Source organism: Calonectris borealis, chromosome W, assembly GCF_964195595.1.
Source record: "Calonectris borealis chromosome W, bCalBor7.hap1.2, whole genome shotgun sequence".
In the NCBI taxonomy this organism is placed as follows: Eukaryota; Metazoa; Chordata; class Aves; order Procellariiformes; family Procellariidae; genus Calonectris; species Calonectris borealis.
This window is the reverse complement of record NC_134351.1, coordinates 30,233,314-30,257,876: the sequence shown is the minus strand read 5'-3', so window position 1 is coordinate 30,257,876 and position 24,563 is coordinate 30,233,314. Positions and strand designations below refer to the sequence as shown.

Sequence of the window (24,563 nt, the reverse complement as noted above, 5' to 3'; positions counted from 1 at the left end):
GGTAGTAAAAACCAACTAAGTATCTGAGGTAAATTGCCAAATTTTACTATATACTGTTGATAACTACTGACAGATTTTCCCCAGTATCTTTTCCAATCCTATATTTATTTAGGCTTCAGGCTCGAATTGCTCACAGAATCCAAGAACTGGAGAACTTGCCTGGCTCTTTGCCTCCTGATCTGCGAACCAAAGCTACAGTGGAGTTGAAGGCACTTAGGTTACTGAATTTCCAGCGCCAGGTAATGCCTTTTGCTGCAGGGAAGTTCTTGTAGTGCTCACAGTTAAATGTGATGTTGTAGCATGGGATCAAATGTGATGTTGTGGCATGTGTCAAGAGATTTTACAGCAGCGCTGACCTTAAACAGGAGATTTTGTAAAAGAGCACACTTGACTGATAAGAATAATTTCACAGAAATGTTTAACTTAGTATTTATTTTGTTTTATTACTGAATATGTACATGTGTTCTCTTTCCCTCCTGCTCCATCCTCCAGTATAAGTTGTAATCCTAGAATTGTAGTTTTTCATGAAAATAATGGCAGTGGCACAGAGACACAAGAGAAGGACAGGCTGCAAGCCCATTTTCAACACAAATCATAATAGATGTAATTTTCATGACACTCTTTATACTTGTCATGGGTCTTTTATTGGTGAGAGTTGAATGTTCTTATTGTTGTGTGTAGCATTTCTCTGTAATCTGTTTTCAGCATTCCCACTGTGACACACAGACTGTGAAAATTAAGCCTAACAAAAGCACGTCTAAGATACAAGTTAGATCTTGAATATAACAGCATCTGAATTTCAGAAAGGGAGTCACAATGCCAGACCATTCTGGGCCCCTTGTCATTGGCTTGCCTGGCTGGCCTGGAAGCAGCAGAGATGTGATTTGTCAGGCCAAGCAAAAATAGTTCCTGGAAGAAGTCTTTGGCAGTATTTTTACCATGTTATCTATATCTTCCTTCCCACTGCCCTTGCAATTCCTTTATAGTGAGGCTTTGTCAGAGGTTAGTTGAAAAGTGGCAGGCTTTCCCTGCTTGCATTGCTGGGACTGTGGCTGTATTATTCCAAGCCTTCCCAATTTCCTATTCCCTATTCTGTTTCCCATGCAACTGACAATGAGAACAGTTGTCACCTATGTTCAGCACCAATTCTAGAAAAGCATGTAATATCTGTTCTTTCATGCTTTACTTGGGTGGCGTAACATCTTGACTGGTGCCTTTCATACAAGCAGGACAGTCATTTTCAGTAGGTAAGAAGGAAAAAAGTGATGTGCCTACGTTGTTTGACTTTTTCTGTCATCCTACAGAGACTGAAGATTTATTTAGGGAGACAGACCTTTCTGCTACAACTGAGGAGTTGCAGAACTGTAATGGAAAGGGGAAAGGAAGCTGGGAGATCTCCTGCACCACTAAAATTTTACTTTACTTTATTACTAATTAAAGTTGTTCTTGTGTGTGTGAAAAATGGTTTTCTTTTGAACTGTTTCTTTTTTCTCACCGGTAGCTAAGACAAGAGGTAGTAGCCTGCATGCGTCGTGACACAACACTAGAGACAGCACTAAACTCCAAAGCCTACAAGAGAAGCAAGCGCCAGACTCTGAGGGAGGCCCGTATGACAGAAAAGCTTGAGAAACAGCAGAAGATAGAACAAGAGAGGAAACGTAGACAGAAACACCAGGTATTTTAACTCCTATTAACTGTTCTCCCAGACATGGAAATGCCATTCAGTTGATTGTTGCATCTTGTTATGATCTGCCAGTCATCGTCATTTTATATTTTATTCACCTCTGGAGACTGAGGCACAAGAAAACAAGTTTATGCAATAAGCAAGCATAAAACTCTAAAATTACAACTCTTGTATTCCTGATCTCAAATCTTGTGCTATCAAATCTCTGATTTAAATTTTTTCTTTCTCTAGGAATATCTGAACTGCATATTGCAGCATGCTAAAGATTTTAAAGAATACCACCGGTCAGTGTCTGGGAAAATACAGAAAATTTCTAAAGCTGTGGCAACTTGGCATGCCAACACTGAACGTGAGCAGAAAAAGGAAACTGAGAGAATTGAGAAAGAAAGAATGAGAAGACTAATGGTAAGGAATGGGGGAAGGGGTATGACAAGTTTGGCTAAAATTACATACAGTCTGGTGTAGACCCTCAGGTGCTTATGTATGCTCTTTTCAGAATAAAATCTCTTTAATTCAAGAAGTTTAAAAAGTATAAACCTAAAACTAATGCAGAAGAGTCCCTTGTATTTCTAATGATGGTAGTGAACTTGATAGTATTCACTTCGAGCTATAGCTACTTTTTTCTTAAGATTTCTGATAATATATAATTGTCTTTTCTACAAGCTTAAAAACTTGTCATTCATGCATATCATAGCCACTTTTGTATAACATTACTTAATCTCTTTGTCAACATTTTTACAACATTGCAGAGAGATTCAAGTTATTTACTATACAAGTACTGTGTATTCTTTCTAGCTATTATAGTTTTGAAGACTACTTATGATTAACTTTTTATGGTATTCCTCAGAAACTTTGTATTTGCACACATACATATCCAATAGCAGTAAATATATGCAGTTTTTTTCCTGGGAACTAATGGCAATCAGCTACAGTTCCTCTTGCTGCTGTTATTTCTTATTCTCTCCCTTCTTTGCACCTGAACAATACCAGTTGCACCTTTTTTAAAGACAAGATATAATGGTTTTGTATATAACCATGTCTCTTCAGAATGCTGTGGAATTGATCAGTGGACTACTTCCATTTCAAGAGTTAAAATATCTCTGTCTTAGAACTTAAAATGTAGACAGAGTAGTTTTTATGAACAAGTGTGTTAGCAACCAGAGTTAGATTAATTTTCTTCTGAAAAACTTCTACCAGACACTGGGTAACTCTAATACTTTTTTTTGAATTGTTGAAACCGACAAGACAGTAGGTGACTGGGAAAATATAGATTCTCAGTCAGCAATTGAATGACACAATGTAACAACAACATAGAAGTTAATGGGAATCGGCATGTTTTCATTGAAACACAGTGCTAATAAAACCCCAAATATTTAAGGTTTATTATAGAGCTTCTTTATACTATCAATAATCAGAGACAATTGCCAACAATTTATCTGTTCAAGCTGTTACAATGTTAATTATCAGATAAAAATATGATGACTTTACAAAAGTCTCATTGTTTTAAAAATATTTTTTAGATTCTGAGGTGAATGAGCTTATGTCACTCTGAAATATATATGATATATGGTAAAGAAGTCCACAGCTAATAAATACAAGATGGATTTCTATGTCCAGAAATGTCACAAAACACTAATATCCAGTGCTTCCTCCTAAAACCTCCTACCCAAAGCCTGTGACTCAGATCTGCTATCAGAGACACAGCACTCAGTATGCATCTGTCGTGGTTTAACCCCAGCCAGCAAAAATAAACCCCATGCAGCTGCTCGATCACCCCCCCACTCCAGTGGGATGGGGGAGAGAATCGGGAGGGCACAAGTAGGAAAGCTCCCGGGTTGAGATAAAAACAGTTTAATAATTGAAATAAAACTAAGTAGAACAGTAATAATAACGAGAACAACAACAATAACAGAATACACAAAGCAGGCAATGCACAACGCAACCGCTCACCGACCGCGTGTCACGAATGGGGGCGAGCCCCCCCCACACCTGGTTTTTATACTGAGCATGATGTCACATGGTATAGAATACCCCATTGGCCAGCTGGGTCCAGCACCCCGGCTGTGCTCCCCACTCCCGGTGCAAGCATCACCCAGCAACAGCCAAAGCATCAATGGGCCATCAACGCTCCTTTCACAACAAACCCAAAACACAGCACACTCCCCAAGCTACTGGGAAGAAAGTTAACCCTGTCCCAGCCGGAACCAGGACAATATCCACCCCTTATTCTATACCATCTACATCATGCCCAGGTCTCACATTTTCCCATACATTCCAATTAGCCACCACTACTTTTCCTGCCTTTTGATATATACGCACACAGAGATATCATTCCCTTAGTCCATGGGCCATCCCTCTAAAATGTCCGTTGAGTTCATTTAGTCCATGACTTCAGGTTCCATCTGTTGTAACAGTCTTTCAGGGCGGAAGAGATGGTGTGTGGTGTTGGGCTCTTGCATGCAGAGGCCAGTTCTGGGCGCTCGTCCGGTTCTATCATCGTTGCACCTTGCTCAGTTTCATCGGAGTTCATTCTACATTAATCTGGGTGATTCTTACTATAATACTGTTAATAGGGCATATGGTAACCATAGAAGTGATGACATACAGTATTATATAGTAACTAACATCATACAATTCAGTTCATTGGCTATTTTCACCCAAAATCAAAACTCCTTGAGGTACACACCGGATTTCCCCATCCTTTCGCATTACCCACCAAGTGCACCCAGGTCCTTGAGCAAAAGCAATCCCACGGATGGGTTTTCCCTTGCCAGAGGCAGGAGTAACCCAGACTGTCTTCCCCAGCATATTTCTCATGTGCACGACAGGGACTTTATCCCCCTCTACAGTACGTAAGGGTTTGGATTGGGCAGGGCCAGCTCGATTGGCAGATCCCCTGGCGTTGACTAACCAGGTGGCTTTTGCTAAATGTGTGTCCCAATGCTTGAATGTAACACCACCCATTGCCCTCAGCGTAGTCTTTAGCAGTCCATTGTATCGTTGCATTTTCCCGGAGGCTGGTGCATGATAGGGGATGTGATATACCCACTCAATGCCATGCTCTTTGGCCCAGGTGTCTATGAGGGTGTTTCGGAAATGAGTCCCGTTGTCTGACTCAATTCTTTCTGGGGTGCCATGTCGCCATAGGACTTGTTTTTCAAGGCCCAGGATGGTGTTCCGGGCGGTGGCATGAGGCACAGGATATGTTTCTAGCCATCCTGTGGTTGCTTCCACCATGGTGAGCACATAGCGCTTGCCCTGTCGGGTTTGTGGGAGCATGATATAATCAATCTGCCAGGCCTCCCCATATTTATATTTCAACCATCGTCCCCCATACCAAAGAGGCTTTACTCGCTTGGCTTGTTTGATTGCAGCGCACGTTTCACATTCACGGATAACCTGTGCAATAGTTTCCATGGTCAAGTCCACCCCTCGATCACGAGCCCATCTATATGTTGCATCTCTTCCTTAATGGCCTGAGGAGTCGTGGGCCCACCGAGCTATAAATAATTCACCCTTATGTTGCCAGTCCAGATCTACCTGAGCCACTTCAATCTTAGCAGCCTGGTCCACCTGCTGGTTGTTTTGGTGTTCTTCAGTGGCCTGACTCTTGGGTACGTGAGCATCTACGTGACGTGCTTTTACAGCCAGGTTCTCTAGTAGGGCAGCAATATCTTGCCACAGTGCGGCAGCCCAGATGGGTTTACCTCTGCGCTGCCAGTTGTTCTGCTTCCACTGCTGCAACCACCCCCACAGGGCATTTGCCACCATCCATGAGTCAGTATAGAGATAAAGTACTGGCCATTTTTCTCGTTCAGCAATGTCCAAGGCCAGCTGGATGGCTTTCACCTCTGCAAACTGACTCGATTCGCCTTCTCCTTCAGCAGTTTCTGCGACTTGTCGTATAGGACTCCATACAGCAGCTTTCCATCTCCAATGCTTTCCCACAAGGCGACAGGACCCATCAGTGAACAGGGCATATTGCTTCTCGTTTTCTGGTAGTTTGTTATACAGTGGGGCTTCTTCAGCACGTGTCACCTCCTCCTCTGTGGATATGCCAAAATCTTTGCCTTCTGGCCACTTCATGATCACTTCTAAGATTCCTGGGCGACTGGGGTTTCCTATTCGGGCTCGTTGTGTGATCAGTGCGACCCACTTACTCCACGTAGCATCGGTTGCATGATGTGTAGAGGGGACCCTCCCTTTGAACATCCAGCCCAGCACCGGCAGTCGGGGTGCCAGGAGGAGCTGTGCTTCAGCACCAACCACTTCCAAAGCCGCTCGAACCCCTTCATATGCTGCCAATATCTCCTTCTCAGTTGGAGTGTAGTGGGCCTCGGATCCTCTGTATCCCCGACTCCAGAACCCTAAGGGTCGACCTCGAGTCTCCCCTGGAGCTTTCTGCCAGAAGCTCCAGGTAGGTCCATTTTCCTCGGCTGCGGTGTAGAGCACATTCTTTACAACTTGTCCTGCCCGGACTGGCCCAAGGGCTACTGCATGAACTATCTCCTGTTTAATTTGTTCAAAGGCTTGTCGTTGCTCAGGGCCCCATTTGAAGTCGTTCTTCTTCCTGGTCACGTGATAGAGGGGGCTTACAATCAGGCTGTAATTTGGAATATGCATTCCCCAAAAACCCACAATGCCTAAGAAGGCTTGTGTTTCCTTCTTGCTAGTTGGTGGGGACATGGCTGTTATTTTATTGATCACATCCATTGGGATCTGACGACGTCCGTCTTGCCATTTTATTCCTAAAAACTGGATCTCCTGTGCAGGTCCCTTGACCTTACTTCGTTTTATTGCAAAGCCGGCCTTCAGAAGGATTCGGACTATTCTCTCCCCTTTCTCAAAAACTTCTTCTGCTGTTCTGCCCCATACAATGATGTCATCAATGTATTGCAGGTGTTCTGGAGCCTCACCCTGTTCCAGTGCGGTGTGGATCAGTCCATGGCAAATGGTAGGGCTGTGTTTCCACCCCTGGGGCAGTCGGTTCCAGGTGTACTGGACGCCCCTCCAAGTGAAAGCAAACTGTAGCCTGCACTCTGCCGCCAAAGGGATTGAGAAGAATGCATTAGCGATATCACTTGTGGCATACCACTTGGCTGCCTTTGACTCCAGTTCGTATTGAAGTTCTAGCATGTCCGGCACGGCAGCACTCAGTGGCGGCGTGACTTCATTCAGGCCACGATAGTGTACTGTTAGTCTCCACTCTCCATTGGACTTTCGCACTGGCCATATGGGACTGTTAAAGGGTGAGCGAGTCTTGCTGATCACTCCTTGGCTCTCCAGTCGATGAATCAGCTTATGGATGGGAATCAGGGAGTCTCGGTTGGTGCGATATTGCTGCTGGTGCACTGTTGTGGTAGCGATTGGTACCTGTTGTTCTTTGACCCTCAGCAATCCCACAACAGAAGGATCCTCCGAGAGACCGGGCAAGGTAGACAGCTGTTTAATTTCCTCCCTCTCCAGGGCAGCTATACCAAAAGCACACCAGTACCCTTTTGGGTCCTTGAAATACTCTCTCCTGAGGTAGTCTATGCCAAGGATGCACGGAGCCTCTGGGCCAGTCACAATGGGGTGCTTCTGCCACTCGTTCCCGGTTAGGCTCACTTCGGCCTCCAATACAGTTAACTCTTGGGATCCCCCTGTCACTCCAGAAATACAAATGGGTTCTGCCTCTTTATAGCTTGATGGCATCAGGGTACACTGTGCACCGGTGTCTACGAGAGCCTTATATTCTTGTGGATCTGATGTGCCAGGCCATCGAATCCACACAGTCCAGTAAACCCGGTTGTCCCTTTCCTCCACCTGGCTGGAGGCAGGGCCCCTCTAGTCCTGGTCATCATATTCGCTATCCACTTCTTGTAAGTATGAGTCAGAAGTCCCTTTGTTAAGGTCGGAAGTGGAATCAGCCCTTCTACTCTGTCTGGGGAACTGCTCACTGGAGACTGGAGCAGCAGTTTTCCTGGAAGAACCCCCTTTTGTGGTTGTTTTCCCTTGCAACTCATGTACCCGTGCCTGTAGGACTGAGGTAGGTTTTCCATCCCACTTCCTCATGTCCTCTCCGTGGTCACGCAGGTAAAACCACAGGGTGCCCCGGGGTGTGTACCCACGATGTCTCCTCTCTTGAGCAGAGGGACGCTTGCTCCTAATGGCTGAGACACTGGCCCGTGCAGGTGGGGAGCAGGACATATCCTCTTTGAGTTGCTGGACCTCCTGAGACAGTTTCTCCACAGCAGAGACACAGGCCCGTAGGGAGGAAGAGAGAGTTTCTTCATATTGCCGGAGTTGGCCAGCCAGTTCATCCACTGTTTGTTCCTCTCCGTCTCTCCAGGTCATTACTGCCAATGAGTTTGCATGTGACGCTGGTGCGCTCCGTACAAACTTCCGCCACGTGGGTCGGGTGCATTTGACTTCATCTGGGTCTTTGGATAACTGCTCGTTGTTCAGGTCATCATAAATCACTTCCAGCACGGCTAATTCCCTCAGGTACTGGATACCTCTCTCCATGGTGGTCCACTTGCCTGGGTGGCATATAACATCTTCCTTGAAGGGATACCTTTCCTTCACACCTGACAGGAGTCGCCTCCAGAGGCTGAGGACTTGTGCCCCTTGCCCAATTGCTTTGTCAATGCCCCCTTCCCTAGAAAGGGATCCCAGCTGCTTGGCTTCCCTCCCCTCTAATTCCAGGCTACTGGCCCCGTTATCCCAGCATCGGAGCAGCCAGGTGACAATGTGCTCCCCTGGACGACGGCTGAAGTCTTTTCGCATATCTCGCAGCTCACCCAGGGATAGGGATCGGGTGGTTACCATCTCATTTACGGGTTCTGCCTCCTCCTCCTGTTCTCGTGATGGCCCTGGTTCATCTTCATCCCTTACTAGAGGAGCTGATTTTCTTGTGCATTTTCTTTTTTGTATAGGGGCGACTGATACCGGCACGGGTTGGTTCTCTGTCGCAGGGGGCGGAGTAGCTGCCGCGCCTGCCGTGGGGGGTGAGGGAGCTGCTGTGCTTGCTGTGGGGGGTGGGGTAGCCACAGGGCCTGTTGCTTTGTCATCAGCTGCAGAGACGTTTCCTTCCCCTTGGGGGTTCTGAGTGGTGTTAAACAGGGCTCGGTAGGCGTGGGCCAGGCCGCAGCACATTGTAGTGATTTGCGTCTCCCTGGAATGGCCAGGGTGACAGCATACTTCTTCCAAATATTCTACTAATTTTTCAGGGTTCTGCACTTGTTCAGGGGTAAAGTTCCAGAACACTGGGGGTGCCCATCGTCCTAGGCATTTGCCCATGCTATCCCACTCGCCCTGCCACTCATAACTATCCAGCCTTGGGGCAGATCTCTGGATGACATTCTTAAATTCCTTACTAACCTTGGATAAAACCACAACAATATTCCCCAAGGAGTACCAATAGATGTATCTTAACTAGCCAGGGATGTTCAAGGTACTGGCAAGTTATTTTAACGAAGGAGATGACATCATAGAGAAAGGTAGCGAGGGTGCCATTCTCTATTTCCTCCATAAAAAATCTCTTGGAGGAAAAGGTATAATTGCTAATGGTCTCCAGGAGGTGGTACCCGAAATGAAGAAACGGCTTCATTACGAATCCCAAATACCAAATAACCCCCAATGCCAACGTTTTAGTAACAAATCTCCCAGGCAAAACGTCATTAATCACGGCAGAGCACAACAGACTACAAAACCCAACTCCAATCTTTAACAGGTACAGCAAGAACAGGAGCATGGTGCAGAACAAATTAATATGTTACCAGATATAAATTCCTTAATATGCTCTAATTAATCTGTCATTATCTCAACCCTTCGTGCCTCACGTTGGGTGCCAAAAAGGACTGTCGTGGTTTAAACCCAGCCAGCAAAAATAAACCCCACGCAGCCGCTCGATCACTCCCCCCCACGGTGGGATGGGGGAGAGAATTGGGAGGGCACAAGTAGGAAAGCTCCCGGGTTGAGATAAAAACAGTTTAATAATTGAAATAAAACTAAGTAGAACAGTAATAATAACAATGAGAACAACAACAATAACAGAATACACAAAGCAAGCGATGCACAACGCAACTGCTCACCGACCGCGTGTCACGAACGGGGGCGAGCCCCCCCCCCCCCACCTGGTTTTTATACTGAGCATGATGTCACATGGTATAGAATACCCCATTGGCCAGCTGGGTCCAGCACCCCGGCTGTGCTCCCCCCTCCCTGGTGCAAGCACCACCCAGCAACAGCCAAAGCATCAATGGGCCATCAACGCTCCTTTCACACTAAACCCAAAACACAGCACACTCCCCAAGCTACTGGGAAGAAAGTTAACCCTGTCCCAGCCGGAACCAGGACAGCATCTTCAACTGGGTTTTGCAGTCAGAAGCACTTACCCTGTTCCCTTCTAAAAGCTTAATTAAATTTTCACGGAAAAGCAAAACAAAATGATGCTAATTATGCATATTATGTTAGTGGAGTTATTTTCCCTGTTTAAATTTAGTCCGACTGTGATATGTTCTTACAGTTTTTACAGATCTTTAATTCAGTGTAGCCAGAAGTTGATCTTCTATATACTAGAAATTTCTAAAGACTTCATCTCCTCTCAGACACTTGGGCTAGCCTAGGAAAATAGGCTATGTTTAAAAGTATGATAGCATACTTTTTAACCAAAGCATCTTAGATAATAGTCTTAAATTCCTTATACAGATTGTCCTTAGATAACTAGGATTAGCAATGGTGATTGTGTCCCAGGGAAGTTCCTTAACATTTATATATTGCATGCAAGAACATTCATGATATGCTTCAAAAGATCTCACCAAGAAAAAGATAGTATGTATAGAGGAAATACCTTGGCTAGGTTATAATGATACTATATTTAATTACAATAGTCATAGAAGCTTACTTTTTGAGCATTGTAGTTCTGTTGTCTTGAATGCTGAAAATGGATTTTACCTTGCAAGTTCTTGCCAGGTTACTGCAGTTCTGGTATGTCTCCAGAAAGGCAGGAGTTTGTTCATATCTCACAACTGTGCTATTTTTATTGAAAGTAACGGTCTTCAAAATATTTCTTATTTTTGTTTGGTTTTATAAGGCCCTGTATACTTCTTCAATTATTAATTTATTCACTGAGTTATCTTGGCCGAGATAACTCAGGGCTCTGTGGGCTCTGTGATGCTTGTCTTGTATTTCCTGATATGCATAAAGATGTCATTATATCTTTCTGGCATACACAAGTAATATTTCCTGCTATGCTCTAACAACATACTTATGCAGTGCTGTAGGGATATGGGAGTTGCTGAACTGACTCAGAGATGTGGCTGATCTGGTCTGATATCCTGTTTCTAACAGTGGCCAGCATCAGATTCTCCACAGGAAGATGAAACAACACCAGAGATGCATAATCTGCCCTAAGGAAAATTTCTTGGTAACACCTGACAGATAAAGATTATTACTTATACTGGGTAAAGGACCAAATAAGTTAGGCATCTGGGTCCCATTACCTTTCTATGAGAGTGGGGGATAACTGTACTTCGTGCTTTTGAAAAATCTTCTCTGTAGGAGTCTTATCAATTCCCTTAGTTTCCCAGCATTGTAACTTGTCTGATGTGCTGTTATATAATTTTTTCCCATTCTCAGTCCTGTTGTAGAATGCTCCCCCCCGCCAGGAGTAGAAGATATTTAAGGTAACGCATCATCATTGAGACTGCAATTGTAGGTTCTTCTTAGGAACATTTCTCTCATGGATGATGTTTGTCCTGCATTGCTAGGCTGAAGATGAAGAAGGCTACCGTAAGTTGATTGACCAAAAGAAAGATAGACGCCTAGCCTACTTATTGCAGCAGACAGACGAGTATGTGGCTAATCTGACCAATCTGGTATGGGAGCACAAACAGGCACAAGCAGCCAAAGAGAAGAAAAAGAGGAGGAGAAGAAAGAAGGCAAGTAGCTAAAACTAACATTTTTATCCCACTTCCCCCTCAAACCCCATTTTAACATTGGTAAATGCAGTGATCTCCAGTTGTCTTACAGAGATCAGTGTCTGAAATCTGCATTGCCAAATTCTTAACATTGAATGAATTCATATTTCTCTGAAGTCTGTTGTAGGAAATGCTGTATTTTTGCCACGCTAACAGTATTCCAAAGATGGAAAGAAGAAGATGGGATTAGAAACCTGTGGGTTGTAAACATCTGAATTACTGATAAACTTCCTATAGGCAAAAATGGGCCAACCATGTAAATTAGGAATAAGTTATGAGAGTCCAAACTAGAGTATATCAGAAAAGGCTAGTATATTCAATTGTAACATATAGAACTGCTTATTTAGACCTCTAGATTCTAAACTCAGTTCTATATTTGGTTTGTAGGGCCATTAGAAATAGCCAGAGAAAGAGAACTTTAATAGGTGTATTTTGTATAAATGGGTATTCCACAAGTAGTATTGTTCATTGTCTACATTGTAACCATTTAATTTAAGCCTTTTGAAAATCCACTTTGTATGTTATTAAATATTTCTCTCCCTGTCAGAGAGACTAGTTGGTAACTGAGCAAATTTATGGGGGAAAAAAAAAAGTGACAATTAAGTAATAATTTGTCATTTTTGTGACCCCTAAATTCCTTTCCTGTCCCAGAGGATGGGTAAGATGGCCTTAATAGCCCATTTCCATCTCTAGTTTTCATGATGTGAATGATCTTACTATCAGCTATAAGAAAAAGAGTCTCAGAAGTTTCATGTGCTTGTATATAAACAGACTGCTGTACCTAATATTCCTGACAATTTAACTTTGTATAGTTTGGACACCAAAAATATATACCATTTAAAATGTTAATATATGCATTGCTTAAAAACAATGCTCTACATGTGGTAATAAATGCCAATATATAATAGATGGACAATTTTGAAATGACTGACATAAAAAATATTCCTTATTCCCATCTCCAAGACAGTTGTACATTTTGTTAAGAATATATTTTTAACAGATAAAATGGCCTGTGCCTCCAAAGTAAAGATGTAGCTTCTCCTGGACCAGAAATCCAGTAGGCTAGCCACGTACCAGGCACAGATTTACCAAGGCAACTAAGAAGGTTGTAGATTTCCCATTAATACTGCCAAGTGCTGTGAGTGCAGTAGTACCTGTATATATATCCCCCTTACATCCATCAATATCTTTATTTGCATTCATCCCAGGCTATGAAAATGCAAAGTAAAAAACTGTTCATGCTCTAGAATGCTTCCATCATATAAAATGCTTTTTATGCTCATAGCTTGACTATAATAGTTTTGCCTCTATTTGTTGTAGAAGGCAGAAGAAAATGCAGAAGGAATGGGATCTGGTCTTGGTCCTGATGGAGAGGTATGAATTTTACAAGCCTTTTTAGTTTATGGGGTTGGTTGGTTTGTTTAATTTTCCCAGAGCTTTTTATAACTTATAGTGGTGGTAAAAGATTAAAGTGTATGCCAGACATTTGACCTCTTTGTTCAGTTAGTACTCTATAGGGCTTTTGCATGTGACTAATAGCCACGTATACACTCAGAGAGAGTGCAAAAATGAAACTGATTTGGGGAAATTAGTTCAAGAGGTGCCTACACATTTGGAATCTCTAAGGTCGAGGGTAGCAACTGTGCATGCTAAGGTCCCCATGAGACACACACAGAGATCACAATATTCATCAATTCAGTATTTGAAAGAAAAGAAAATATAGTAACATGAATGTACAAGCATACCTATTTTAGAATAGAATAGAATAGAATAGTTCAGTTGGAAGGGACCTACAACAGTCATCCAGTCCAACTGCCTCACCACTTCAGGGCTGACCAAAAATTAAAGCATCTTATTAAGGGCATTGTCCAAATGCCTCTTAAACACTGACAGGCATGGGGCATCACCCACCTCGCTAGGAAGCCTGTTCCAGTGTTTGACCACCCTCTCAGTAAAGAAATGTTTCCTAATGTCTAGTCTGAACCTCCCCTGACGCAGCTTTGAACCATTCCCACACGTCCTATCACTGGATACCAGGGAGAAGAGATCAGCACCACCCTCTCCACTTCCCCTCCTCAGGAAGCTGTAGAGAGCAATGAGGTCGCCCCTCAGCCTCCTTCTCTCCAAACTAGACAAACCCAGAGTCCTTAGCCGCTCCTCAATAGGACATGCCTTCCAGCCCTTTCACCAGCTTTGTTGCCCTCCTCTGGACGCATTCAAGGACCTTCACATCCTTCTTAAATTGTGGGGCCCAGAACTGCACACAGTACTCAAGGTGAGGCCTCACCAACGCTGAATACAGCGGGATAATCACCTCTTTTGACCGGCTGGTTATGCTGTGTTTAATGCACCCCAGGATGCGGTTTGCCCTCTTGGCTGCCAGGGCACACTGCTGACTCCTATTGAGCCTACTGTCAACCAGCACCCCCAGATCCCTTTCTGCAGGGCTGCTCTCCAGCCACTCCTCTCCCAATCTATACTTTTGTCCAGCATTACTCCGTCCCAGGTGCAGAATCCAGCATTTGTTCTTGCTAAATTTCTTGTCGCTGATGATTGCCCAATGCTCCAACCTATCCAGATCGCTCTGCAAGGCCTCTTGTCCCTCAAGAGAGTCAACAGCACCTCCCAGTTTAGTATCCTCAGCAAACTTGCTAAGGGTGCATTCAACTCTTGCCTCCAGATCTTTGATAAAAATACTGAACAGAACTGGCCCTAGAATTGAGACCTGAGAAACACTGCTGGTGACTGGTCGCCAGCCAGATGTAGCCCAATTCACTACAACCCTTTGAGCCCCACCGTTCAGCCAGTTCTTCACCCAGCGCACCATGTACCTGCTCATCTCACAGTTGGACAACTTGTCCAGAAGGATGCTGTGAGGGACAGTATCAAAAGCCTTACTGAAACCCAGAAAAACTACATCCACCGCCTTCCCTTCATCCACTAGGCGAGTGACCTTATCATAGAAGGATATCGGATTATTTAGACAGGACTTTCCCTTTGTGAACCCATGTTGACTGTGCCTGATGATTGCATTGTCCTTTAAATGCCTTTCAATAGCACCCAGTATGATCTTCTCCAGAATTTTCCCAGGTACTGAGGTTACACTAGCAGGTCTGTAGTTTCCTGGGTCTTCCCTTACGTCCTTCTTGTAAATTGGAATAACGTTGGCTAGCTTCCAGTCAGCAGGGACCTCCCCAGACTCCCAAGACCTTTGATAGATGATCGAGAGGGGTCCTGCTGTAACATCCACTAACTCCTTCAGTACTCTATTTTGTTTCTTAAAAATAGTTTCTACTATGAACAAAGAATCATATCTTCAGTTTGTCCTTTGTTAATTTAGCAACTCTCAATTTCATCAAATAAAGGCTATATCCCCAGGAATTCCTCTGATAAAAGCCCCCCCCCCCCAAATCTGGAAGATTATCCAATTACAATTTAAAGCAACTTACAGCAAGGATGACTGACTAAAGACAGAAGTCTGAGAGCATAAGGAAAAGAGAAAGAAAGACTATGAGAGAGTGTGTGTGAGAGACAGAGCTTCACTTTCTCATATGAGTAAAGTGAGGAGAATTATACCTGTCCTTAAGTTTTGTGGAGTGTGGAGTCAAGGTCTCTGGTTTCGGGTTTGGACCTGCTTGCTTTCTTTCCTTTCTTCTTTTCTTCTACTTCTCTCTCTCTCTCTGTTGCTTCGTGCAGACCCCATATTTATATGTAAAACTTATATTGATTCTTATGGAGTCTTGTTAGATTTATATGTGTTAACAAAAAGGAGATCTTAAAAGCTCTGTTTGGGGCAGTACAGTCAGAGAATAAAAGATGGCTGTTAATCCTGGTCTGAGTCATGAGAGTGGTATATGGCTTCTCCTCCTGGGAAGAAAAGAGAGGTTCCAGAGAGGCATTACCTTGGAAATCCCACCCAGAGCAGCATCATCAAGAGCTACCAGCTCTTCCTAGCTCTCTCTAGGTACTGGGAGTTGTCCAAAGAAGGAAACTGTACTGTCATGTGTGGAAGGAGAATTGCATGATCATGCATTCTCATCCCATGCCCATCATAGGTATTGCTATCCCTGAGCTGGCACAGGAGAGGGTCCAATTGATTCAGAAGCCTTTGATATTGACTACCAATCAAGCTCATTTACTCCTCTTCATTGCTCACAGCTCCTGCCTGACTCGCCTTTAGACATGGCTGGGCAAACCTTACTATTTAATCCTTGCAGCTTCAGATCTGACCTTTTGCTTCAGCCAGCATGGCTGTGGGTCAGTAGATTGCCTGGTGTCCTGGTTTCGGCTGGGATAGAGTTAAATTTCTTCCTAGTGCTGTGTTTTGCATTTAGTATGAGGAGAATTTTGATAACACACTGATGTTTTCAGTTGTTGCTAAGTACCCTCCTAGTCCAAGGACAGCTCCCATGCCCTACCGACTGAGCTAGGTGCACAAGATGGGAGGGAACATAATCAGGACAGCCAGCCCAGCTGGCCAACGGGGTATTCCATACCATGTGACGTCATGCTCAGTATATGAATGGTAGGCGTGATCCAGGAAGTAGCGATCGCTACTTGGTTATCGGTCAGCGCGGGTGGTGAGCATAGAATCATAGAATCATTGAATCATTAAGGTTGGAAAAGACCTCTAAGATCATCGTGTCCAACCGTCAACCCAACACACCATGCCCCCTAAACCATGTCCCTAAGCGCCTCATCTACACGTCTTTTAAATACTTCCAGGGATGGTGACTCCACCACTTCCCTGGGCAGCCTGTTCCAAGGCCTGACCACTCTTTCAGTAAAGAAGTTTCTCCTAATGTCCAGTCTAAACCTCCCCTGGCGCAACTTGAGGCCATTTCCTCTCGTCCTATCGCTAGTTACTTGGCAGAAGAGACCAACACCCACCTCGCTACAACCTCCTTTCAGGTAGTTGTAGAGCGTGATGAGGTCTCCCCTCAACCTCCTCTACTCCAGACTAAACAACCCCAGTTCCCTCAGCCGCTCCTCATAAGACTTGTGCTCCAGGCCCTTCACCAGCTTTGTTGCCCTCCTCTGGACACTCTCCAGCACCTCAATGTCCTTCTTGTAGTGAGGGGCCCTGTCCTGGTTTCGGCTGGGATAGGGTTAAATTTCTTCCTAGTGCTGTGTTTTGGATTTAGTATGAGGAGAATGTTGATAACACACTGATGTTTTCAGTTGTTGCTAAGTGCCCTCCTAGTCCAAGGACAGCTCCCATGCCTACTGACTGAGCTAGGTACACAAGATGGGAGGGAACATAATCAGGACAGCCAGCCCAGCTGGCTAATGGGGTATTCCATACCATGTGACGTCACGCTCAGTATATGAATGGTAGGCGTGATCCAGGAAGTAGCGATTGCTACTTGGTTATCGGTCAGCGCGGGTGGTGAGCAATTGCATTGTGCATCACTCATTTTGTATATTCTATCATTATTTATTATCATTATTCTCCCTTTTCTGTTCTATTAAACTGTCTTTATCTCAACCCACGAGTTTTTCTCACTCCTACCCTTCCGATTCTCTCCCCGTCCCACTGGGGGAGCGGGGGGAGTGAGTGAGTGAGCGGCTGCATGGTATTTAAACCACGCATTACCCACCAAGTGCACCCAGGTCCTTGAGCAAAAGCAATCCCACGGATGGGTTTTCCCTTGCCAGAGGCAGGAGTAACCCAGACTGTCTTCCCCAGCATATTTCTCATGTGCACGACAGGGACTTTATCCCCCTCTACAGTACGTAAGGGTTTGGATTGGGCAGGGCCAGCTCGATTGGCAGATCCCCTGGCGTTGACTAACCAGGTGGCTTTTGCTAAATGTGTGTCCCAATGCTTGAATGTCCCACCACCCATTGCCCTCAGCGTAGTCTTTAGCAGCCCGTTGTATCGTTCGATTTTCCCGGAGGCTGGTGCGTGGTAGGGGATGTGATAGACCCACTCAATGCCATGCTCTTTGGCCCAGGTGTCTATGAGAGTGTTTCGGAAATGAGTCCCGTTGTCTGACTCAATTCTTTCTGGGGTGCCATGTCGCCATAGGACTTGCTTTTCAAGGCCCAGGATGGTGTTCCGGGCAGTGGCATGGGGCACAGGGTATGTTTCTAGCCAGCTGGTGGTTGCTTCCACCATGGTGAGCACATAGCGTTTGCCGTGCCGGGTTCGTGGGAGTGTGATATAATCAATCTGCCAGGCCTCCCCATATTTGTATTTCAACCATCATCCCCCATACCAAAGAGGCTTTACTCGCTTGGCTTGTTTGATTGCAGCGCACGTTTCACATTCATGGATAACCTGTGCAATAGCGTCCATGGTTAAGTCCACCCCTCGATCACGAGCCCATCTATATGTTGCATCTCTTCCTTGATGGCCTGAGGCATCATGGGCCCACCGAGCTATAAATAATTCACCCTTATGTTGCCAGTCCAAATCCACCTGGGCCACTTCAATCTTAGCAGCCTGGTCCACCTGCTGGTTGTTTTGATGTTCTTCAGTGGCCCGACTCTTGGGTACGTGAGCATCTACGTGACGTACTTTTACAGTCAGGTTCTCTACCCGGGCAGCAATATCTTGCCACAATGCGGCAGCCCAGATGGGTTTACCTCTGCGCTGCCAGTTGTTCTGCTTCCACTGCTGCAACCACCCCCACAGGGCATTTGCCACCATCCATGAGTCAGTATAGAGATAAAGTACTGGCCATTTTTCTCGTTCAGCAATGTCCAAGGCCAGCTGGATGGCTTTCACCTCTGCAAACTGGCTCGATTCACCTTCTCCTTCAGCAGTTTCTGCAACTTGGCGTATAGGACTCCATACAGCAGCTTTCCATCTCCGATGCTTTCCCACAAGGCGACAGGACCCATCAGTGAACAGGGCATATTGCTTCTCGTTTTCTGGTAGTTTATTATACAGTGGGGCCTCTTCAGCACGCGTCACCTCCTCCTCTGGGGATATTCCAAAATCTTTGCCTTCTGGCCAGTTCGTGATCATTTCCAAGATTCCTGGGCGACTGGGGTTTCCTATTCGGGCTCGTTGTGTGATCAGTGCGACCCACTTACTCCACGTAGCATCGGTTGCATGATGTGTAGAGGGGACCCTCCCTTTGAACATCCAGCCCAGCACCGGCAGTCGGGGTGCCAGGAGGAGCTGTGCTTCAGTGCCAACCACTTCCGAAGCAGCTCGAACCCCTTCATATGCTGCCAATATCTCCTTCTCAGTTGGAGTGTAGCGGGCCTCCGATCCTCTGTATCCCCGACTCCAGAACCCTAAGGGTCGACCTCCAGTCTCCCCTGGTGCTTTCTGCCAGAGGCTCCAGGTAGGTCCATTCTCCCCGGCTGCGGTGTAGAGCACATTCTTCACATCTTGTCCTGCCCGGACTGGCCCAAGGGCTACTGCATGAACTATCTCCTGTTTAATTTGTTCAAAGGCTTGTTGTTGCTCAGGGCCCCATCTGAAGTCGTTCTTCTTCCTGGTCACTTGATAGAGAGGGCTTACAATCAGGCTGTAATCTGGAATATGCATTCTCCAAAAGCCCACAACGCCTAAGAAAGCTTGTGTTTCCCTTTTGCTAGTTGGTGGGGACATGGCTGTTATTTTGTTGATCACATCCATTGGAATCTGACGACGTCCGTCTTGCCATTTTATTCCTAAAAACTGGATCTCCTGTGCAGGTCCCTTGACCTTACTTTGTTTTATGGCAAAACCAGATTTCAGAAGGATTTGAACTATTCTCTCCCCTTTCTCAAAAACTTCCTCTGCTGTGTTGCCCCACACGATGATGTCATCAATGTATTGCAGGTGTTCTGGAGCCTCACCCTGTTCCAGTGCAGTGTGGATCAGTCCATGGCAAATGGTAGGGCTGTGTTTCCACCCCTGGGGCAGTCGGTTCCAGGTGTACTGGACGCCCCTCCAAGTGAAAGCAAACTGTGGCCTGCACTCTGCTGCCAAAGGGATGGAGAAGAAGGCATTAGCAATGTCAATGGTGGCGTACCACTTGGCTGCCTTTGACTCCAGTTCGTATTGAAGTTCTAGCATGTCCGGCACGGCAGCACTCAGTGGCGGCGTGACTTCGTTCAGGCCACGGTAGTCTACTGTTAGTCTCCACTCTCCATTAGACTTTCGCACTGGCCATATGGGACTGTTGAAGGGTGAGCGAGTCTTGCTGATCACTCCTTGGCTCTCCAGTCGACGAATCAGCTCATGGATAGGGATCAGGGAATCTCGGTTGGTGCGGTATTGTCGCCGATGCACTGTTGTGGTAGCGATTGGTACTTGTTGTTCTTCAACCCTCAACAACCCCACAACAGAAGGGTCCTCTGAGAGACCGGGCAAGGTGGACAGCTGTTTGATTTCCTCCGTCTCCAGGGCAGCTATACCAAAAGCACACCAGTACCCTTTTGGGTCCTTAAAATACCCTCTCCTGAGGTAGTCTATGCCAAGGATGCACGGAGCCTCTGGGCCAGTCACAATGGGGTGCTTCTGCCACTCGTTCCCGGTTAGGCTCACTTCGGCCTCCAACACAGTTAACTCTTGGGATCCCCCTGTCACTCCAGAAATACAAATGGGTTCTGCCCCTTTATAGCTTGATGGCATTAGGGTGCACTGTGCACCAGTGTCTACGAGAGCCTTATACTCCTGTGGCTCTGATGTGCCAGGCCATTGAATCCACACAGTCCAGTAAACCCGGTTGTCCCTTTCCTCCACCTGGCCGGAGGCAGGGCCCCTCTAGTTCTGGTCATAGTATCCGCTTCTCACTTCTTGCAAACGTGAGTCAAGAATTCCTTCATTACAGTCCAAAGTAAGATCAGCCCTTCTACTCTGTCTGGGGAACTGTTCACTGGAAACTGGACCGTCGTGAGACAGGGTTTTCCTGACAACTGGAGCAGCATTTTTCCTGGGAGAACCCCCTTGTGTCATTGTTTTTCCTTGCAACTCACGTACACGTGCCTCTAGGGTCAAGGTAGGTTTTCCATCCCACTGCCTCATGTCCTCTCCGTGGTCACGCAGGTAAAACCACAGGGTGCCCCGTGGTGTGTACTTTCGATATCCTCTCTCTTGAGGAGAAAAACGCTGACTCCTAATGGCTGAGATACTGGTCCGTACAGGTGGAGAATAGGACCTATCGTCTTTGAGTTGCTGGACCTCTCGGGATAGTTTCTCCACAGCCGAGACAAGGGAGGAGGAGATAGTTTCTTCGAAATCCCGAAGTCTGTTAACCACCTCATCCACCGTTGGTGCTTCTTCCTCTTTCCAGCACAGTACTGCCAACGAACTGGCATACGATGCTGGTGCGCTCCGTACCAACTTCCGCCACATGGGTCGCGTGCACTGGATGTCATCTGGATCTTTGGGTGTTCGGGGGTCATCCAGGTCACTATAAACCACCTCCAGCACGCCTAGTTCTCTCAGGTACTGGATACCTCTCTCCATAGTGGTCCATTTGCCTAGGCGATATATAACATCTTCCTTGAAGGGATACCTTTCCTTTACGCCTGACAGCAGTCGCCTCCAGAGGCTGAGGACCTGTGTCCCTTTTCCAATTGCTTTGTCAATACCCACTTCCCTAGCAAGGGATCCCAGCTGTTTGGCCTCCTTCCCCTCCAATTCCAGGCTACTGGCCCCATTATGCCAGCATCGGAGCAGCCAGGTAACAATATGCTCGCCTGGACGACGGCTGAAATCTTTCCGCATATCTCGCAGCTCACTCAGGGATAGGGATCGGGTGGTTTCCGTCTCGTTTATGAGTTCTTCCTCTTCCTCCTACTCTCCTCGTGATGGCCCTGCTCTTTCATCATCCCTTTCTAAACGACCTGATCTCCGCTTCCAAGATTTCCTCTTCTGTACAGGGGCAACGGATACCAGCAAGGGTTGGTCCTCTGGTTCAGCTGTAGTGCCTGTTGCTGTGGTTTGGGTAGCTGCAGTGCTTGTCATGGGGGTTGGAGTAACTGTAGTGCCTGTTGCCGGAGCTTGAGTGGCTGCAGTGCCTGTCGCAGGGGTTGGAGAAGCTACGGTGACTGTTGCCGGGGTTTGAGTAGCCACAGGGGTTGTCATGGGGGTTGGAGTAGCCGCAGTGCCTGTCGTGGGGTTTTGAGTAGCCACCGTGTCTATAGCCGCCCCCGAGACTCGCCGCTCCGCCCGCCCCAATGAGGCACCGCTGCTTGCCCTCCCTCTTTTCTTGTTCCTGAGGGTTGATCTCTGGACAGTATTCCTGAATAGTTGTTTAACCCTAAACAAGGCCTGAACCACATTCAGGAGACATAGCAATATGAACATGCTTGTTTGAACATCCCAAGGATATTCAAAATTCTCAGGGAATATTGTGGACATCTTTGTGAAGAGGATAGAAGAAAAAGGAGTTTCTGACAATATGGAAGGGAAGATGAACAAGTGGGAGAGAGTGTCCCATCCCGTCTCCCCCTTAAATTCATTCTCCGAGGAGGAACAAGTGCAATTACCAATAATTTCTAAGAGGTGGTTCCCGAGGTACAGAAATGACGGCAGTGCCGAGTCCAGATACCAGATTAGACTTACGACCAATGATTTTATCACCTCATAAAACAGCAACAAAATGATAATCTTGGCCCAGTTCCGACTGATGATAAACAGCACAAAAGGGAACACATACTGCAAGCAAGGTATTACATGACCCAACATTGAGAGCCAGCCCCACAACTTTGAGAGCCAGTAAATCAACATTGTGACCAATCAATATAATGGATGCTTATAACAATTTTGCCTTAACACACTTTGGTCAGATCTATCGTTATCTCAACCCTTCGAGCCCCACGTTGGGTGCCAATAAAGGACTGTCGTGGTTTAATCTGGCAGGCAGCCAAATACCACGCAGCCGCTCACTCACTCCCCCCGCCCCCCGCAGTGGGACGGGGAGAGAATCGGAAGGGTAAGAGTGAGAAAAATTCATGGGTTGAGATAAAGACAGTTTAATAGAACAGAAAAGGGAAAAGAATAATGATAATGATAAAATATACAAACTGAGTGATGCACAATGCAATTGCTCACCACCCGCGCTGACCGATAACCAAGTAGCGATCGGTACTTCCTGGATCACGCCTACCATTCATATACTGAACATGACGTCACATGGTATGGAATACCCCATTGGCCAGCTGGGCTGGCTGTCCTGATTATGTTCCCTCCCATCTTGTGTACCTAGCTCAGTCAGTAGGCACGGGAGCTGTCCTTGGACTAGGAGGGCACTTAGCAACAACTGAAAACATCAGTGTGTTATCAACATTCTCCTCATACTAAATGCAAAACACAGCACTAGGAAGAAATTTAACCCTATCCCTGCCGAAACTAGGACAAACAGTTAGCTCTCTTTTTCTTTTTTTTTTTTTTTAGTAGAATTGGAGGACATATGCTGCCTCATTAAGAGCTATACTGTTATGCCCTTTTTTACTCATTTATGTGTAAACACAACTTGAAAATTCTGCTTATTACTTTACTTAGTCTTATCTACACATGAAAGTATTATCTTTGCTGGTGTAGTTAAAAAAGTACAGCCACATCCTTTAATGTATATATAGTTGCACCAGGAAAATGTACATATACTGTTGTAACTTAATCATTTATAGAAGGGGGAGTAAGTTTTGTACTCACTGTAAGTCATCTTTATACCTGTTCAATTTTTTTTTCCAGTTTTGTGTTTATATATTTTGGGAAAGTGTTCTTTATTGTGCTAATTATTATTAAAAAACGATATTTAGCCAAAATAGTTTGTAAAGTAGAAAATCTGTGGTTTGAGCAGGCCAAAGAAGTATCAAAGACATAAATTTGTTCTGGTTTTCTTTTGTTAGAGCACCAGAGTAAGTGAAAGGGAGTCAGGACAGTGAATCTTTAACTAGGCCTTCTTTACTTTAAAAGTTAATTAAAATCTTATAGCTCCATTTCTTCATCCATAAAGAAAAAGGCTGAAAGCTCAGTGTTTTTTCTCCTTACAGATCTCCATCAGTATAAGCAGCAAGAGTGGAAGGACTGTAAGCATAATATACTTTCTTTGAGGTTCAACAAGGCCAAGTGCCGGGTCCTGCACTTCGGCCACAACAACCCCAGGCAACGCTACAGGCTTGGGGAAGAGTGGCTGGAAAGCTGCCCGGAGGAAAAGGACCTGGGGGTGCTGGTTGACAGCCGGCTGAACATGAGCCGGCAGTGTGCCCACGTGGCCAAGAAGGCCAACGGCATCCTGGCCTGTATCAGAAACAGTGTGGCCAGCAGGAGTAGGGAGGTGATCGTGCCCCTGTACTCGGCACTAGTGAGGCCGCACCTCGAATACTGTGTTCAGTTTTGGGCCCCTCACTACAAGAAGGACATTGAGGTGCTGGAGCATGTCCAGAGGAGGGCAACAAAGCTGGTGAAGGGCCTGGAGCACAAGTCTTATGAGGAGCGGCTGAGGGAACTGGGGTTGTTTAGTCTGGAGTAGAGGAGGCTGAGGGGAGACCTCATCGCGCTCTACAACTACCTGAAAGGAGGTTGTAGTGAGGTGGGTGTTGGTCTCTTCTCCCAAGTAACTAGCGATAGGACGAGAGGAAATGGCCTCAAGTTGCGCCAAGGGAGGTTTAGATTGGACATTAGGAGAAATTTCTTTACTGAAAGAGTGGTCAGGCCTTGGAACAGGCTGCCCAGGGAAGTGGTGGAGTCACCATCCCTGGAAGTATTTAAAAGACGTGTAGATGAGGCGCTTAGGGACATGGTGTAGTGGGCATGGTGTGTTGGGTTGACGGTTGGACATGATGATCTTAGAGGTCTTTTCCAACCTTAATGATTCTATGATTCTATGATTCTCTCTTCTTTCAGAGAGATCAAGTTATTTCTGTTCCACACTGCTCTCATTCATTTACTTGGAATACTGTGATGCATGTGTGGATATTAAATGTTACACACAGAAATACTGTGACTTAGTGTTGACTTGGTA

At 45.8% G+C, this 24,563-nt stretch overlaps 1 protein-coding gene across 1 annotated transcript in view; it reads left to right on the top strand.

Annotated features, from left to right (window-relative positions):
- LOC142074951 (SWI/SNF-related matrix-associated actin-dependent regulator of chromatin subfamily A member 2-like) overlaps nucleotides 1-24,563 on the top strand; it is a 128,929-nt gene that overhangs the window by 102,398 nt on the left and 1,968 nt on the right. Inside the window, exons 5-9 of the mRNA XM_075135963.1 lie at nucleotides 113-239; nucleotides 1,502-1,675; nucleotides 1,916-2,089; nucleotides 11,437-11,544; nucleotides 12,967-13,020. Coding sequence (XP_074992064.1) covers nucleotides 113-239; nucleotides 1,502-1,675; nucleotides 1,916-2,089; nucleotides 11,437-11,544; nucleotides 12,967-13,020 — 637 coding nt within the window. The remainder of the gene's footprint in view (nucleotides 1-112; nucleotides 240-1,501; nucleotides 1,676-1,915; nucleotides 2,090-11,436; nucleotides 11,545-12,966; nucleotides 13,021-24,563) is intronic.